The sequence below is a fragment of the Poecile atricapillus genome, chromosome W (genome assembly GCF_030490865.1).
Source record: "Poecile atricapillus isolate bPoeAtr1 chromosome W, bPoeAtr1.hap1, whole genome shotgun sequence".
Classification (NCBI taxonomy): domain Eukaryota; kingdom Metazoa; phylum Chordata; class Aves; order Passeriformes; family Paridae; genus Poecile; species Poecile atricapillus.
Window position 1 is genome coordinate 46,469,417 of NC_081288.1, and position 19,112 is coordinate 46,488,528.

The following is a 19,112-nucleotide window of genomic DNA, read 5'->3' on the forward strand; positions in this document are numbered from 1 at the left end:
CTTTTATGGAATACATAAAAGAGGAGAGATCACCTGATCTCTAGATTATAACTGCTTGACACAAGGTATGCGTTGCTCTTTCTTTCTGTGATACATGAGCTGAGGGATTTAGGTTTTTTCTGCTTCTCTCCTTGTTCATAACAAGTTTAACCATCCAAAAACTTGAACAAAGCACCTCTGCTTTCTCAGAAATCTTTACCAGGTTGGAATACATGTTTTAGTAGAACAGAGTATTGGGATAACTCTATCCCTCTTTCTATCCCACTTAGCATTAGCATGGAAGTGTATTTTATTTTTTTAAGTAAGAATGGAGAACATACAGAGGACAAACACCAGATATTGAATTGAGACTTGGACAAGCAAATAATTTTTATTCCTTAATTTGTAGGAGGTTAATTTTTTTTTCCTGAAACCATCAGGCTTGGTTTGCTCACAATTTAAAAAAAAAATAAATAAAATACCATCTTCAGCAATTGATTGCAGGACAGGGTAAATTTATAAGGTTAGTGAGGTTGAACTCATTACAACATATGAGGTTACTACTGTTCCACACTGTATTTAGGCCATAACCTGAGGTCCAGCTAACAGTACGAAATCATTTGGTATGGATAGCCCTCCTGCACAGGTTTCACTGGTTTCTCCTGGTGATATTGCCTGCCGGTGGTGGTATACATCTTGGATTTTTTTTTTTTTGTTTGTTTCATTTAGGTTGCTGACACTGTGGCTGCAGTTTACCCACGAGATATCAACCAAACATTAGGATTTGAAGAACCACTTGGATAGGCACAGTTCCTCACCCAGCATGCCTTTCAAAGCTGGATTAGAACTGACCGAATTGCAGAATATGACTGTCCCTGAAGATGATAACATCAGCAATGACTCAAATGATTTCACAGAGGTGGAAAATGGCCAGATAAATAGGTGAGTATTTTTCCACTGACGTTGCCTCTGCTAAGAAACACACTGTTTAAAAACAGCATTCTAATTTTCAATATATGTCTTGAATAATTCATTACCAAGTCATGCTCCATTTGAAGATGTAATTTGAATTTCATACGTAACATCTGTTGGGCATAGGCTGCAATAGCAGATAAAGCAAACAGAGTAGCAATTTATTCATCATTTTGAATCTTTCAAATTAGTCTAATAAAATTCACAAATATATAATGCAGCAAAAAACCAAAATTTTTAGATGTCTGCTTACACACAGCGAAGAAGTAATAACAATACGATGGCATAATTTTGGAGAGGTCTGTTAGCTGACCTTTGGTCTCTGATTCGACACTTTTAACTTGTCTGGCCACCTCCATGTATCCAAGCTTCTGGGGAGTTACAGCTGCTGTGGTTGGCAGCAAACATAGTTCCAATCTGTATTTGTAATTTGGCAAGATAAACTGGGCAGCGGTTTGCTCCCTTGAGGCAGAAGTGGCAAGAAGATGGTAAAACTGAGTCTTACGCCTAACTCAGCTCAAGTGTAAAAAATGCATCAATATTGGTGAAAAGTATTAGTTACAATTATTATCAATACAATTATTAGGCTGTTGATTTTTTCTATAAGCTTACAGTCATTTCTGAAGAGCTGCCTTTTCCACCAGAGAGCCATTCTCCAGCCCTTCCTGCCAGCCTCCAACAGGTGCTGAGCCATCCAGTTTATAGCAAAGACCTGCTGACAGACCCTGTTTGGATTTTGTGAGCTGTAAAATAGGAAGCTCTGTTTTGATCAAACTTCCTGTTCAAATATTGCAAACCAAGGTGGAGCACAGGGCCAGTCAGTGCCTGCGTGGGGATCCGGCCCTGCCGGGAAGCGTGTCCCAGCACATCATTCTGCTCCCTTCTGCGGGGCTGCCACCGCCTATTTTACGATCTTTAAAATCTTCTTCTCTTGCCTTTTCTTCCTGTTGGCAGCATCGTCTCCAGCTACATGAGAAACTCACTTTCTAGTGTTAAAACAAAATTCAGAGCTGTTTTTTCCCAGGTGAGGTTAGAGTCGGTTGTGGGACTCGCAACTGCGTGGGTGGACGAGGATCTTGGTGCCAGGTGTGGGAATAAGCAGCCAGCATTGTCCCCACGATTCACGTAGCAGAAGCAGCCGGCCGTGCCGTGGGACAGAGCGGGGGCCCGGGGAGCTGGCAGGGGCGGGGGCAGCAAAGTGCCAGCCTGTCCCCAGCGCCAGCCCCAGGGAAGTCCTGGGGCCCTCAGCAGCAGGGCGGGTGGTGCTGTGACCGCAGTGCAGCTGCGCTGATGAAGATTAGAGCTGGTCAGGAATTTTCTGATGCAACTGCTTTGATGGAAAGTGCCAAAACGAAACACAAACCACTTCTGTTAAAAAAAAAAAAAAAAAAAAAAAGGCAAGAGAAATACAAAAAAGCCTCCAACTTTGCCAAAATAAAACAGTTCCAGTATGAACATGCTTGCTTTCCTGCTGGTTCATGTTGTAAGGAGAGGAGCTTAGGGGCTGACAGTGGTAAATTCACTCCCTGGAGGCTGTTGAGGATTTATATCCTCGAGACAAGGAGTGGCTATACTGGGCTGGCTGTGCTTCACCAGCACTTTGGCTGATGCCATCAGTAACTGTTATGGGGAAAAACCCTGCTGGTGCTTCATTGTCAGTGAATGTTTATGGAGGGTGGGGAAGGAGTGTGCTGGATGTGCCTGGTCCTCTGTGGTCACAATGTGCTTTCTGGAGTTAGGGCACAATAAGTGTGGCAAGATCTGGGTTGGATCCAGACTGCCTGCGAAAGGAAGACAAAAAGCGGAGTGAAGAAAGAGGGTCAGAAACTCAGAGGCAGAATTTCTGATTAGTGGTCTAGCTCTTAGGGCAGATTAACATATTCCACAAGTTTCTGTTCCTTTCTGGAGAACTTGCTTCCCCTGCAGAAGGAGGATCTGTCATTTGGCTATAGGATATAGCCTTTATGGTTCTCTTAGCCCTCTACCCAGGCACTCATTGCATCCCATGCATGACTATTCTGCCCCGTATATCCCAGTTTGTTCATGTTTCCCTCCATGTCCAAACCAAGGCAGCTCTTCCTGAGCACAGCTACCAGTGCAGCCTGTCAGCATGGCCTGGGGCTCAGGCTCTCGCTGAGGCACCCACAGCCACTGCTCTGTGCAGGCACCTCCGTGCTGTCACGTGTGACCGGCAGGCAGGCACATCCTGCTCTGCACCCGTGCCAAACGCATCCTGAAAGGATGTGGTTAGTCCCTTTTTGTAACTAGTTTGGCAAACACCTTTTTTCCATGGAGTAAGAGGTTGACAGGCATAGGAAACATGTTTTGTGCTGCCTGGCACGTGATGTGAGGCCTTGTAAAGTGCCCAAGTCCATCAAAATCAGTGGGACTTTTTCTGTTGATTTCACTTGAGCTTTAGATTAGATCTGTAATTTTCAACTCACTTTTTTGTTGTTTCAACCTGTTTGATTTAGCACCCTATATTTAATTTTAAATGTTTTTTTCTCTCAGCATGTAGTTTTCTCAAGCTCAATGTAGAGCAATTTTTCAAGGGTCTTTTGGAGACGGTATACCAGGCACAAGCTGATTCCAAAACTGGCTGTAAACTCCAAATATTTCTTGATCTTGGAAGAGAATCCTATATGTTCCTTTGACTTTCCAGCCTTTTCTGGGCCTAAATATATAGTTATATGTAGGGAGGGTATGTTGACTTGAAGAGGCTGTATTAAGAGGGGTTTTTCTTTGTATGCAGATGTTGAATGGGAATGTCTTCTGAAAATGTCAATTCAGAGATTTGCATGAAACCCAGACATGAATTTTGTGACTTTCGACTATGTCTCCTGGCTATAAAACTTTGCCATCTCTGTGCATAGTTGTAAATCAGTATTTAGATAACTTAGTCCTTAACTATATGACAGTGCTCTCAGGAAACTGATATCTGAATGCCTGTCTTGGTTTACAGTAAGTTATCAGTCCCCCTTGTTCAGTTAACAAGGTTGTTAGTAGCTATGCTAAGATCTGGTTCAGGTTTCATAGTGTAAGTCAGATCAAGCTTTCCTCTGCATTTCTTGTTCATGCCTGCCCTGGAAATCTTTGCCACTGCTCAAGTTAGCATGCAGTTTAAGAAGCTGCCTAAGGATAAATTTCTGTCATCTTGGCAAAACTAGCTTTCCCTAATAAATGTTTAAGGCATTGTAAAATAACATTTTAATTTAATTATGCTTAAACGTATCTGAGATGGCTACATGGTTTTTGGCTAACTCTGCTTAGCCAAAGTGGTTAGCTTGGGGGTATCACCTTAATCAAACATTTCTCACTGAAGTCCTTAAATAAATTACATTTGGAAACCATAGTTCAACATCATCCTTTTTAAAACACTTTATCAATAAGGCTAAGTTTCTACTTTGCACTAAATCAAACCAGTTTAAGTTAGATTAAGATATTCTTTCATGCTTCATGCATCACAAGGATGAGCTCATTATATCTTGGCCAGGATATTTCATTAATATATCTGAAAAGTTTTGTATAGTCTGTTCATACTCAGCTGTGACACAGGAAACACAACAGGAAAGCAGAAATATATAAGAATGGGTTATGTCTTTCAGTGGTGGGTAAAGCATTTGAAATGAAGACAACAAACAGTGCAAATGGATTTCATGCTTGTCAGGGAGTCTCAAAGCTTTGATGGCACAAACAGTCCCACAGTGCATTGCCACAGCACCTCTCACAGAGGCCTCTGATCCTTGGGAGGGCTGGGAGAGACCAGCATAAACAGGCATTTCACTTAATTTGTGTCATATTCATAAAGGTCAAAAATACAACATTCTGTGACAATGAATGGCTTGTTTTCTAAGCACGTCTATTAAGCAGAGCAGATGCATGGCACAGTTTAACTAGAAATTCCAGTATTCCAACATGTTTCCTTTCATATGCTCTAGGGGAAAAAAAACATCCTGAAATGAAAAAAAAAAAAAGTTTATAAAAAGCAATATCTTGATAAAATTTGTTTCTGCTGAATTCATTGTATTTTTTTTTTTTTTAAATTTTATTTCCTTTAAGATCAGTAATATTTTTCATTTATGGAAAACTTTTTCTGTCATGTGGTATGGCCAAACCAAGCGTTGTCCCAAGGCAGGCCTCTCCTCTGGACTTGCAGGTTAAGTTGCCTGCAACAGCAAACGCCGCACAGCAGAGCCCACATCCCCCTGTCCTGCGTGGCTGCTGAACTGTCTGCACAAGCTCTCCTGGGGCTGGGAGGGCCCCCATGAGAAAGCTGGGCTCGGTGCTAGGTACCCCGTGGCTTGGGATCCCAGTACCCTCATTCCCATGCCCAACTTTGCCCTCCTGTAGACATCACACAGCATAAATTGAGAAAAGTGCAGTGTGATGTGGGAAACGCAGGGTGGATGAGGAGCCCGGCTGGGCAACAAGCCCACTCTGTTTTCACTCTGGAACTGACACAGAAAAAAGTACTTTGGATCAATTTATCAAATCAGACTAGTTCTCTCAAAGTCCTGTCCAGAAGGATATAACATGTTTGTTGGCCATGGAAGGTACCAGCTTTGCAGAAACTGTTTATGCTGTCAGAGGTATTCTAATGGAAAGTCCTGTGGTCACTTCTATTTTCAGACAACATTGCTCGAGTATTGTCTTTATTGTGTATTAGTTTTTAACAATAATTTTCATGGAACATTAATACCAGAAGGCAGTAATAATAGTATCTACAAATTTGTTATTTTTGTAATTATTAAGGGGGAACTGGCTGCAGGGGATGAGCAGAACTAGGGGGAGAAGACTAGTGACTTCTATCATAGCTCTTGACAAAATCTAAAATGACACATGATCTCCATAAATGACAGAAGAAGGCAAAGTCCACAGATGTTCCCAGCAGCAGTTACAAATCCAAAAGAGACAAAACTTTTCTCTGTGCTCCTGCCTGTACAAATTGCCTGCAGGGTGTTTCGAGAGAGAGCTGGAATGTCCTTTTCAAACTGTTCACACTCTGCTGCCTGCGTTCAAGAGATGGGCTTTAAACAGACATGAAAGAGAAAAAGCACATGCTCTGAATCAGGTTGAGATTTTATTCCATGAGGATGAAATACCTACAAGGTGAGCTTTGGAAAGCTAATTTCAGATCAGTCTGTCTTAGAAGTGGTTGCTTTTCACTTCATAAAACAGTGGGGGAGGTTCAGCCATCTATTCCAACTGTGTTAGGGCTGGTAAATCTGACATCATGCCTATATTTTGCAGCAAATTAGTTGCTGAAGTTAGTATTTAAAAAATACAGAAGAAACCTATAGTTCTTTTTTATTGAAGGAATAGAAAATCAAAGCAGACCAATGGGCAGGAGTCAAAATTGCAAAAAAAACCCAGCTAAAATACTACTTACCTTTTGCAATCTATGCCTGGATTTAAGGCATAAACACAAAATGTTAGACACAAGGCCCAGTGTTTCAGCTGTGGAAGCCAAGTCAGCAGCATTATAGCTGCATGATTTTGGCACAGCCTTAGAAGCTCTGCTAGCATACATATCACTAGTAATTAGGCCACAGCTGGGGCAGTAGGGAAGTTTGCTCAAGCTCTGTCTTTACAAGTTCATGGATTTATTACCAGCCTGAATACTGCTGGATGTACTGAGATGATGCAAAGTCTTGAGTCACAGTTTGAACTATATCTCCCTGGCCAGTAGATGTTTCCCACTGTGGGAAAGGACCAGCAGTGCTGCTGTTTGTGTTCAGTGTTGTTTGTCTGTTTCAATTTAAGAAGAGCCAGCTTGATGTAGCTACAGCTAAAATGGGCTCTGACACTTGGTGACAGCCCCTGGTTAGGTATGTGACGTGTACGATGGCTGAGGCATTAGCCAGTGCAGGCTAAGAACCATCTGTGGATTAGCAAAGATGCCAGGGACTTAATTGTGCATAAACCTTCAAAAGATGAAAAGCTGAAAGAATGCTTTATGCAAACCAAAGTGTTTGCTGAAGAGAAGATCTGTGAGAAAATAACAGCTCATCTAAATCAAAAGTGTCATAAATCTCAAGGATGCCAGCTCTGCCACAGGGGGACAGTAAGTTCCTAAATGTGAATACATCGAGGACACAGAACAAGTAAAGGTTAAAGAGAAAGAAAAGCTGTTTATTCTATGTTTCCCTGCACAGAAGTGTTTAATTTTGCAGCATGATGAATTCAGCATTGCTTTTTGAAATACGCTTACGTGAAAATCCTGCAGCCCAGAACAGTGTACCAGCAGAGCAGGTTGCCTGGTTCAGGACTGTCCAGCCAGCACTGGCATGTATGTCACATCTTCCTCCTCTTAACTCCAGCCCTACCAACCCTATGTGGCAACTTAAGGTTTCAGTAGCAATGTAGGGTTTTGCAGTACCCCTGACAGTGAGGGGACAGGTGAAATCTTCTAGGGATCCTTGGCAGAATGATGATGGCAGTAATTCATAGTTTCAATTAAAGGTTTATTTTTTAGCAGGGTGTTATGATTAGTGTAGTACAGAATTTATGATTAGAATGGTACAGGATTTCAACAAGCAGAATCAATGCAGTGCAATCTATAAATAGCATAATACAGAATTTATAGTGCAATTTGACTTACAATTTCTAGTCACCTGGATCCTCAGCAAATGGAGTCAGATCTTAATCTATGGTTCGTTGTATCAGAATACAATCATTATCTTGACTCAAAATCCTGTAAAATAATAAAAGCCACTCCCATAATCCTTGGAGGATGTGGAGGACAGGTGGCTGTCTCTGGCCAGTGGCAGCTGCAGTCCCAAGTTCCCCACTTAGGATTTGTAACTGCTTGATTTTATAGTCAGTGCCCAGGATGCTGTTACACTTCCCTCTTCTGTGGAGGGGTCATCACCATTGCCTGGTGGGCCATGTGCCTGGGACCTTCCAGCCTGGCAAGGCAGGAAGTAATTGAGCCGATTCCCAGCAGTCTGAAGGTCGATAGGGATGGGAAAAAGAAGTCTGTTTGGTTTCTTGTATTTGCTTCACAGGACCTACAGGGCCTGGTAATGAGGGAAGGGAATAAGTACAACTCACTCGGCCACAGAGAATGGCTGCTTGCCTTGTAGAGTGGTGTTAGGTACGCTCACCCACATGCAGGGGCAGGGAGCAGTGGGGTACTGGTCATGTGTGCCTCTGCAGCACCCTGGAGAAATATCTCCTCTTAGCTTCTGTGCAAACAAATTACTTCTCTGTCCACAAAATTGGTTCTGCTCCTTCCCTAAATAGCCTAAAAGTCTATTTTATATATACATATATTTTGCAGTTATATGCATTTATTCTGCTCTTGTGCTGATGTTACCTTTTTTTGATGCTCCATGTATGTTTTATCAGTGAAGCGTGACCTGGCTCATTGAACAGTTATGAGTGTGACCTCTTTTCACATACAGTTTTTATACATTGAGTATTTTGTAATCACATGCTGCTTATGGAATGAACGTGTTCATATTTTCTATAAGCACTTGCTGGAAATAAATCCTCTGACTTCTTCCAGCAAGTTTATTTCGGATCGAGAAAGCAGAAGAAGTCTCACAAACAGCCACCTTGAGAAGAAGAAATGTGATGAATATGTAAGTCTCTCTCATTGCTCTGTTCCCTGTCAAAATGCATGTTGTGCATATGAAAGGCCTTTAGACATTGTCTTTAAAAGTGCTGGGCACACACAACTATAACTGAATTCAATTTCCAGTAGGAACTGCCTGGGATCAGCACTTAAATAAAACCTCAATACAAAACCCCCAAGCATACTGGTTCGGTTGAGGCAAGGGAATCCCTCTGGCCTCTGTTGGGCAGGAAGTTGTGGTGGTTCCTCATGGCTTCACCATACATAAATTACACATCCAGGATGTTTCTTAGGTGTAGTGGAAGATGGGGTTTAAAACTGAAAGTGCAGTTTGAGCTGAGTGTTGCCTGTACCATTTAGGTCAGTTTACAGAATCTACGGGGCAGCGAGCAGCGTGGCTGTGACAGTTCAGTGATGCTTTCTCCTCTTTCAAACAATTTTTATTAAGTCATTTCCATAGCAGTAGTTACATCTGATACATCACAAAACATGGGGTTTGAAGCAGAGGTGCATTTCCCTGCTCTGTTCCAAGCTGTTGCTGACACATCTGTCTTTATTTCCCCAGATCCCAGGAACAACTTCACTGGGAATGTCCGTCTTCAACCTTAGTAATGCAATTATGGGCAGTGGGATTTTGGGTCTTGCTTTTGCTTTGGCCAACACAGGAATTCTCCTTTTTCTGTAAGTATTCATGTGGTGAGTAGCTGATCTCCATGGAATTTCACTGTGTTTAAAGAATGCGTGCACTGCCAGCATGTGGAGGGATTTATAGTCCATGTGTAGTCAAGTACAGCATTCAAGCCTGAAAATACTAGCTATGAGTTTCAGACATCTTTTTTAAGTCAAATGTTTTTGCAGAAAAAACCATTTATTTGTAGTGCAAGAGAAAGTTAGGTCTATGTTATTTACTACAGACCTAGTAGGGACATTTCCTGTGCTCTGCAAGCTACATAGACGTCAAAAATATTCTGTAGTAATAGTTGCAGTGGGTTAGTACCTAGTTCTTACTTGTGACACAGGATCTCAGATCTCTCTTCAAGGCATCGTGCAATAAACATTTTTTTTTAAACAAAGAGTATTTATATTCCTTTATATGTTGCATATAATATTTTCATCTCGCTCCCACAGTTTCTTCAGTGACAGTCCTTGAAAGCCAACATAAATATAGCCAAGATTTTAGTATAGAAAAGAACTAAGGTAGACTACCTAACTCCAGAAAAAAAAAAAAAAAAAAGAAAAAAAAAGAGGCTTTTTATAAAGGAGAATTTAATAGTTTAAAAATGAAACAGTGCCATTGAATGACTAAGAGTTTTATTCTGGATCTCAGTATGAGACATTTCATTTTGAAAAGTGACTGTTAGGAAATCAGTTGGGAATTGTGTGTAGATTTCAATAATAAATGTTCATTGAGGGAAGACATACAATAATTTACAATAGTTGAGAACTATTCAACATAGTTATTGAGTTTACAGATTGCTCTAAAGAGATGTCATTTCTTGAATGTTAAATCTGTTAAATCTAAAAATACAAAACTTTTGTCATTTCTTAGGATTTTGGGGAATACTTAATTTGAGCCCTTGTATAAAGCAGAGTAGATGGCCAAAGTGGTACATATAGCCATCTGCTCTGGAGTTTTGTGCCAGGATAGCTAGGTCCATGCTGCTAGCTTAGAATTTGCCTTGGTTGGGTAAAATCTAGCAGTAATCAAAGGAGTTAATCCATTTACTTCAAGAGCGTCTCATTATTGTGTTGTCACTAAGCTAGTGATTTACATCTTCCGTTAGCAGAGTGACAGAGTTTATTTTACTTTTGCTGCTTTTTTTACCCAGTACTCTAACCTGTATATAATATTCCACCCATGCTCCATCTCAGAGAGTACAGCTGGTGGTTGCAATAACTGCTGTTGATGCCTTAGGCCTCTGTTTTTAGGTAGTCCTGAAAAGGCATCACTGTAAGGAGAGAAAAAGCATTTGCGTCTTTTCAGCCTTGTCACCTCTTCTGTGATAATAGGCTCTCAGCAAAGGAACAGCCACAATTTCCCCTTATTGATTTGGTTTTTATAATCTCATCCTCTTCTCATTCTTTCAGCACTTTTTGGGAGAGTTAAGTGACGTGTTTGTTCTAAAGGATGTACAAATGCAGTTTAAGTAATGTAGATCAGACAGGTGATGTGAACACCTCAGAAACTTCTAGCAAGGTGTGTTGGTGACTGAGCTCAACCAGAGTAGTGAGTGTACTAGATCTATAGATTTGTACACATTGTACAAAAAGCTGCCAAACATGAATGTGGAGATCTCACACAGAAAATGACAGCATTGTTTGCTGTAGCATCAACTATGTGTATTTAAAAGTGGATAATAGTTTTTGTTAGCTTTATAATGCCTTTAGATCTGTTGGCCTTGAGATTGAGCAGCCAGCTGAGATCAGAGGAAGTAAGTTAGCAGGACCTAACTAAGCAGGCTAGTAGAGCTTTCCTCTTTGTAGCCAGGAGATGCAGGATCCTAATGTGGTGTCTGTTGTTAATGCTTGAAAGTTGAACTGCTTTAAGTGTTCTGCTCTCATGCCATAATCTCAGCATTAAACCTAGTCCATTAGTGATAGACTTTTTCTTACACTCAAATTAATTCAGTTAATTTTAAATTAATATAAATTAATTCAGTTAATTTTTCCCATAAATGTATAGCTCTGCTGTCACTGTCACAGGTAGATAATTTTGCTTTGCAGGTGATCAGAGTCCTAACAATACTTTCACTACTTTTTGAACGTGAGAAAGATCTTAAATTTACTGCTTTTGAGTAGCACAATTTTGGAAAGGTTCTAGTTGCTTTATCCAGTGTTGGCATGCACCATCCCTGAAAATTCTGCAGATGCAGAAAAATTAAGGGAGCATTTTCTGCACTTACAAAGCAGACCTAGACTGATTTCCACTCCCACAACTTTTGGGCTCCTGCAGTGTGAAGTGTGCACTGCCATGAGCGTCTGGATCAATTCAGATCCGATATCCTAAGCATAAGATGTGCAAAATAAACATGGCAATGACACAGCTTATTTGCTTAACAGTGCCATAACAAAGCAATATCCTTTCTAGGCAAAATTACTGAGAGTAGGAACTCAGAGGAACTTAATCCCAGTGTTACTGATAACTACAGCCTAGACCAAAAGAGAGTTTCCAGTGTGCAAAAGGAGAGAAAACTTTGCTGTAGAAGGGTAACACAAAAAGTTTGGAAGGTTAGAGATGAGCTGGATTACCTGGGGACAGCAGGAGAAGTTGTTGCTGCTTGTGGTTTCATCCTGGAGACCAGGGACCAAAGTGATGGATCCTGTTGCAGAGAAATATGAGCTGGCCAAGCACAAGGTGTTTTCAACCTGCATTTAACCCAGCACTGCATGTGATCTGAAAAACCTTGCTGAGGCAGAGGGCCTTATTAGATTGGGAATAGTATGAGACTAGAGATGAAGTTTCACACTGCAGCCACTTTTGCTGGGTGTGTCTGGAAGGGGTCAGGAAGCCTCAGTATAATTCCTGCAGTGTTTTAGGGCAGGCTGGCAGACCAGCCCACAGGGAGGCTATACGAAAGCAAACCCTGTGTTCTTCCATCCTCTGCACCTTTTGAGGGTTCAGAACTGCTCAGTGAGATAATCTTGTCACTGCATAAGCCTCATAAGTCTTCTGGCCCCAAAGCCTGGGACTTCACAGAGGGGAGGGACAGCACAAGTTTCAGTTTTTCTGGTAAATGTGGTATCTGGGAGAAGACAGCGCTGGCATCACAGAAGCACTTTGTTCTTCCCAACACTTTATCAGTCCCCTGGCCTGAACTGTTTATTCTTTTGGGAGAAGGTAACTTTTGCATCTGCTGTTGGCTTCCATAGCTACCAGCACTTCTTTGAAAGCAGACATAATAAAAAGTAGGGAAGTGCTTTTGGGACTGCAGCGCGAGCTCCCCTGCCTCTGTTTTGAATTTGTGCAGAGCGAGTGGCATGGACATTTTCATTCCTTTCCAAGGGGTGGTTCTGGCACGAATACTCTTGTCCATACCACAGTCCTAGCACAAACAAGTTTTTCATACAGTGCTAATGAAAATGCCAAGTGTCTGTAGGAACCCTATGGGGAGCTAAGGACAACAGATCAGATAAATACCTGGCTGCTTGGGAGTGTTATTTTTACCACTGCAAAGGCTCCATGAGCTCAGTGCCTGTAAAACAGAAGCTTTTAATATTAAGACAGACTGGATGCTGGCATGCAGAGTTGTAGCCATTTGGGGCTGGGAGTGAGTCAGCCCCAGCAGCTGAGCACTGGGGCTGAGCGCCGTGTCTGTAGGCAGACAGGGGCGGAACGGCTCGGCAGGGAACATGGGTAGGAGCAGGGCTTAGCAAATCCATAAAAAATGGACCAGAATGACCTAAGCCAGTGCAGTCTTCCTTCCCTTCTCCACCTTCTCAAGGAGAAACACCCTTAGGGCTGTACAAAGAGTGTGTTGTTAACTGTCATTCTTTGCTGGTGAAAGGACAGTTCCTCCTGTCACCTCTTTATATTTCTTCCTGCTCCTCTGGCCCAAGAAACTAGTCAGTCATTATTTGACATTAAAGTATTTCCAGTCTAAACTAATAAAAAGGTAGGGGGAGGAGGCTTCTCATTCTGTTCTTTCTATGTATTCCTATGAAAATCCATCTATGGCAGCAGTTTGTTTTCTCTTGAATTTTAGCCTTGTTTTTCTTGGTGTCCGGAGGGTAGTTGTCATAATAAAGGGAGGAATTGCCAACAGATTGTCTGAATGCTCTTCGCACACATCATGAAAATATCATCAGGTCTTTGTATGTCAGAGTGTTGGAGAGGAAGGCACACATGGTGCTTGGATTAAAGACATTGAGCAATGAGAAAATGTGTTTTTATGCACTTGGCCCCCGGCACTGACTAATTATCCTTTGTGCCAGCAAGTTCCCTACACATTACAATACACTACACATTGCAAGTTCCCTACAAGGTCATTACTTTCTGCAATTCTTCTGTGTGAAGTTAAATTATGGATCATGTCAGAGCAGGACTGACATCAGTGAAGGAACACAAATCCTACCTGGACAAAATGCAAGCCTTTGGCTGCAGCCTTTATTCCCAAGGGAAGAACAGTCAAGCCTCAACTCCCCCACATCCTCCTCCTTGGGAACTGTGAGGCATATAAAAAGTCATTTGGGCTTCGGTAGCATATGAAACATGTCCTGGGAATAGAGGCTTCCATTCTGTATGGAAGTCCTTAAATACAGGACTCTCATTTAAATTTTCACTCTGCTTCCAGAAGAAAAAAACCCTTAGAATGGATTTTGAGTGACATATCTGGCTTGTCTGTACTCTGATAAATCTTCATTCCTATCTGATAAAACATCTTTATTCTTGATTTTTTCAATATGGGGAGGTGTAACTCATTAAGAGGCTGTGCTCTGCAGCTCTGCTAAGTTTTATCTGGTTGTATCCCTCTACACACAGAGTTTTCTACCTCCATGATGGAACTGCAAGCAGGATGTGAATTACATGTATTTTAGGCCTTTTTGCATTGTCAGAAGAATAAAAAATTCTCTCAGAGACAATAGAAACATGATCTGAATTAAATATTGCAATGTCAGACCTCATCTTGTATGGTAAACTTTATTTTCCATTCTTTTTTAGGCTGCTTTTGGTTTCAGTCACACTGCTTTCTATTTATTCAATACATCTCCTGTTGGTGTGTTCAAAGGAAACAGGTAATTTATTATGTTCCCCTATTCAGTAGAATGTAAAAATCAAGAGGTGACAAGTGTTCAGATGAGGCCAGATGCTTTGTGTAAGTTTCTATCACTTTGCTGACACAATAGGAAGACCTGACACACTTGGGGTCAGAAGCCTAGAATTAACAAGAATTTAAAGAATTTATGGCATGGCAATGGAGAACAACATCACTGTAAAGAGAAAAACTTATGACAAAGAATGAATGCTGCTGCCCAGAAATTATATCTTCAGTGAGCCAAGAGGAGCAGCTCATAAAGTTTATTTGCATTACAAATCAAATTTCAAATGAAATATAATGAATCTTTGCCTATGATGAAGCTTACCTGGAAATACAGTGGTTAGTGTGAAACTCCTGATAATCTTTGTGGTGGAGTTTTCTTAGAATAAAATAAAAGGGAACAGTTCTTTCACAGGGAGAAGTGTAACTGTAACACAGATGCACTATCTAAACTCAGAAATTAGAAGTTGCCTACAGTTCAAGAAGTCTTTTTCCTTGTTAACGTCTAAATCCATATTTTAAAAATAATCTGTGCACAAAATACTGTAATATTTAAATATGCAATTTGGACATACATGATCACTATTACAGCACGTACAATGTCAATAACTGCCTATTTAAACTAGCTACAGGTGCCTTAATATGGATACATTTGTGCCCCATTACTTCCCAAAATCTAAGTCCTGATTTCTATATTGCTGGTACGTTTAAGCTCAAACTTACTTTTAACACAAATTTCAAAGCAGAAATGTCAGCTGTAAGGTAATATAGAGAAAAAGAGATAATGGGATACATTTTAAAAATCATCTGTCTAGTGTAGCGTCTGAATATTTCTCTTTCTGTTCCTATGGATCTCAGCATTTTCACAATGCCCAATCTTTTTATCAGCCTACATCACCGCCAAGTAAAAAAAAACAAAACCTTTAACATAAACACAAACCAATTAATAGAGGAATTTCACAAGCTTGACAGATATTTGAAAAGAAATTTTAATTATAGTTTACACCTTTGCCTGCTTTGCCAAAAACATACGACACTGAGAATTCACAGGTTAAGGCTTTGTCATTAGAAGCCATAAATGATGCTCTAAACCAGTGGTTGTCCTCATTTGTTCATTCAGTCAAGGCAAGCAGAACTGCAGAATGGCAGTAGTGTGTGTCTGGGCTGCCAGGGCTGACTTATGGATCCTGCTGTGCTGGTTTTTTTTCTGGAGAGGAGCCTTTCTACATTACTCTCATTGCAGGTGCAAAACTTAAGATACTGGGATGAGGATACCAGAACTTAACATGTCACTCGGGGTATAGACAGACTCATTAAAGGGGTGTAATAGTCTCATTAAGAGCTTCCATTTCAGAAGTGACTGCTAGTCAACAGTCAAGAAAACATTCCTACATCATTTTCAGCCCTAGAAATTACAAGAGAGCTTCCTACTTGCAAAGGGCAGGTTTGGCTGCATAAATAGGTGCTTGGCTAAAAAGGAAATCTAAGTGCTTTGACTCAACAGCTTTCAATAGCTCTCCTCTTCTTCTCATGCAGGCTGCATGGTGTATGAAAAGCTTGGTGAGCAGATCTTTGGTACCCCAGGGAAAATGATTGTCTTTGGATCTACATCTCTTCAGAATGTTGGAGGTAAAGGAAATAAGAAATATTGAAAAACAAAGCCCAGGAATATCTCAATAATTTTACAGCTACAGACAAATCAGATTCCTTCTCTCCATGATATCCAGGGATCTTCATGCTCCTCAGTATAGTTGTGGTTATCATTTTGCATGCAGCCCTTTAAAAATACTGCATTACTGATCAGTAATTTACAATCAGTCATAGTCTGGGGTCTTCTATCATCAGACACGGATGTAGGAAAGGTTAAGGATGCTTCTCAGCACTTGTTCCACAAAATATTTTACCTGTTTTCTAAAATTATTTTCTTCTTCCTCCAGCAATGTTGAGCTATCTCTTCATAGTCAAAAATGAGCTGCCTTCTGCCATAAAGTTTCTAATGGGAAAAGAAGAAACTTTTTCGTAAGTTGAATTAGTTCTGGTACTTAGACTGTAGAATTTAACATTGTATAGTAAAGTTTAAACATATCTTTACAAAAGCTCTGAAATATTGGATACCCTTTAGGTTTGTCAAAGTAGATTTTCACAGGAATATCTCAGGAGGTTAATAAAACACAAGACAAATTTGGGAAGGAGAAGATGGATAGAAAATGAAAGCTTTTGTTACCCTTTTTGCACACCAGCTTTTCATGAAGAATTTTGTTATATACAAAACTTTTGTCATAGAATCCAATATTTTACAGTGTTAGGCAACACTTGAAATACTGTGAACAATGCAAGTTAAAGATACTGTGTGTTTCCCTGAGTTCTCAGCCTCTTACATGATTTTGCCCCTGAAACAATGTCCACTGAGTGAAATTCTTTCCTACTAGCATGTGACAACTGCAGAATATAATACTAAGATTTCTGGCCCTTATCACTACTTGGCGTTTACCAGCTACTTTAGTAGAGGGGTGGCATTTCTGTATACTAGTAATAACCCCTTGCACTGGAATATATGGTGTGCTGCAGTGTAGGAGAAGGTGGTAGAGATTCCATTCTTCAGGCTTTCCTACTACACTGGACCAAGCAATGGAAATCGGTCATACAGAACATCACTAACACTGCCCCTTCTCCTCTTTCTTTATTTGCAGTAGAGTGCAAAGCACTTTGGTGGAGGAGATGCAGACTTGGGCTAGTTAGTGCATGCCAGCCTGCTGGAGCCTGGTTTGCTGCTCTGGTCGCGCGCCTGGGTGGTTTGGCAAATGACTCATGGTGGCCCCCCAGCCCCACTGTGCTCTATGGCCCTTTGTGTGATCGTTCCTCATCCTGGCAGGGTGGCTTATAGCAGGTTACAGAGGTGGTTCTGCCTCTCAGACCCACGCACTGATCTCCATGGCAGGGTAATACTTTGGTTACTCTGGAAGTCTGCCCTGAGTCAGAGCAGTGCCATGCGTACTTAATGAGTCTACAAAGCCAAGATGTGGTCCCTTCTCTCCTTTTGTAGGAGCTTGTAGGGTAAGGAGACCAAAGATAGTTCTGTAAGTATAGCAATCAAAGAGGATGACTGAGTGAAAAGAACCAGAAAATGTTTAAGATGTGCTCATGGTATGTTTTTTTGGAATTTATACAGGGAGTGGTACGTGGATGGGCGAATTCTTGTTGTCACAGTGACGTTTTGTATAATCCTCCCTTTATGTCTCTTGAAGAACTTAGGTAAGATGAAAATGCCATCATGAGTATCAAAAAAAAGGAACATCGTGCCACTGATGGCCAAACTGGCAATTCAATTATAATAATAAAAATATGCTGTCATTTTTATCTAAGCCATCTCCCTGATCCAGAAATTGTCTGTGTTCTGAGCATTTTGAAACAAGTAGGCCTAAATTATCACAATGATTGAGCTCAGTATAAACCAGTTTTATCCACACAATTGTGCAAATTGATTTTAAAAATTATAGTTAAGAGGGTCTTCATTTCATAAGATAATTCAATTTTATGTGTGGCCCATAAAAGCAACTTCACAAATGGTGAGATTACAAAAAATGTTACTTTTCTATCAGCATCAACATTTTTACTGGTGAGGTTAACTGGAAGTATTGGACTTTGAAGTAAGATATGTACAGATATTTGCATTTTCAGATGTGTTTGAATCCACTGAGATGCCAGTAGGTACACAGTGTGTTTTTTTAAAACCATGCTGGTTACAGCATTTGGCACCAAAGTCCATTTGGGATCTTCCTTTTGAGACAAAAACCCAAACTCAGCTGACGTGACTCAGGGAACCTGGGTCACATTCACACTGCAATTGCACACTTTCATGTTTTTCTCAGTTATCACAGCCTCTTTTAAAAGTAAAGTTAGTTAAACCAATGTAAAGGTGACCCTGAGTATGTCACAACAGATCAGAGCAAGGCTTAGGCTTGCCCGAAAGACTTGAAAGACTTTGGAAGACTCCCAAACCAGCAGTACATGCTTTTGTCCTGCCCAGATGTTCGCAATTACACATATTAAATGTGTAATATGCTTGAACTTCTTATGAAGAAGCAAACAGCAGTAAAAACCAAGATAAGACTAATAAAATTACTCTGTATGAGACTTCCTCTTAATTTCTTTCAGGATACCTTGGCTATACCAGTGGATTTTCATTAAGCTGTATGGTATTTTTCCTGGTAGTGGTAAGTTCAACTTGCCTTCTTTGTTGGATGAGTCACTTAGCATCATAGAATTGTTAAGGCTGGAAAAAGACCTTTAAGACCATCAAGTCCAGCTATCAACCCAGCACCTTGTTCGCCATTAAACTATGTCCTCAAGTGAAAAATCCACTTGTGTGTTTTTTGAACACTTATAGGGATAGTGACTCCACCACTTCCCTGGTCTTTCCAATGCTTTATAACCATTTTCATGAAAAAAAAAATTCCTAATGTCCAGTTTGAATGCCCCCTGGTACAACTTAAGGTCATTTCCTCTTGTTCTGTCCCTTGTTATGTGGAAGAAGAGGCTGAGCTCCACCTGGCTACAGCCGAGAGTGATAAGGTCCCTGCTCAGCCCTCCAGGCTAAACATCCCCAGCTTCCTCAGCAGCTTCTCTTATGACTCACTCTAGACCCTTCATCATCTCTGTTGCCCTTCTCTGGACTTGCTCCAGCACCTCAGTGTCCTTCTTGTAGTGAGGAGCCCAGAACTGGACACAGCACTCAAGGGAAAGCCTCACCAGTGCTGCATACTGGGAAATGATCACTTCCTTAGTCCTGCTGACCACACTCTAGCTGATACAGGCCAGGATGCCCA

General features: G+C 40.9%; 1 protein-coding gene across 1 annotated transcript in view; it reads left to right on the top strand.

Moving 5' to 3' along the window:
- LOC131591841 (sodium-coupled neutral amino acid symporter 1) overlaps nucleotides 1-19,112 on the top strand; it is a 41,576-nt gene that overhangs the window by 8,215 nt on the left and 14,249 nt on the right. Inside the window, exons 2-9 of the mRNA XM_058862941.1 lie at nucleotides 709-921; nucleotides 8,462-8,537; nucleotides 9,096-9,211; nucleotides 14,190-14,263; nucleotides 15,823-15,915; nucleotides 16,224-16,305; nucleotides 17,456-17,538; nucleotides 18,442-18,500. Of these exons, the coding sequence (XP_058718924.1) occupies nucleotides 803-921; nucleotides 8,462-8,537; nucleotides 9,096-9,211; nucleotides 14,190-14,263; nucleotides 15,823-15,915; nucleotides 16,224-16,305; nucleotides 17,456-17,538; nucleotides 18,442-18,500 (702 nt within the window). The 5' untranslated portion in view covers nucleotides 709-802. The remainder of the gene's footprint in view (nucleotides 1-708; nucleotides 922-8,461; nucleotides 8,538-9,095; nucleotides 9,212-14,189; nucleotides 14,264-15,822; nucleotides 15,916-16,223; nucleotides 16,306-17,455; nucleotides 17,539-18,441; nucleotides 18,501-19,112) is intronic.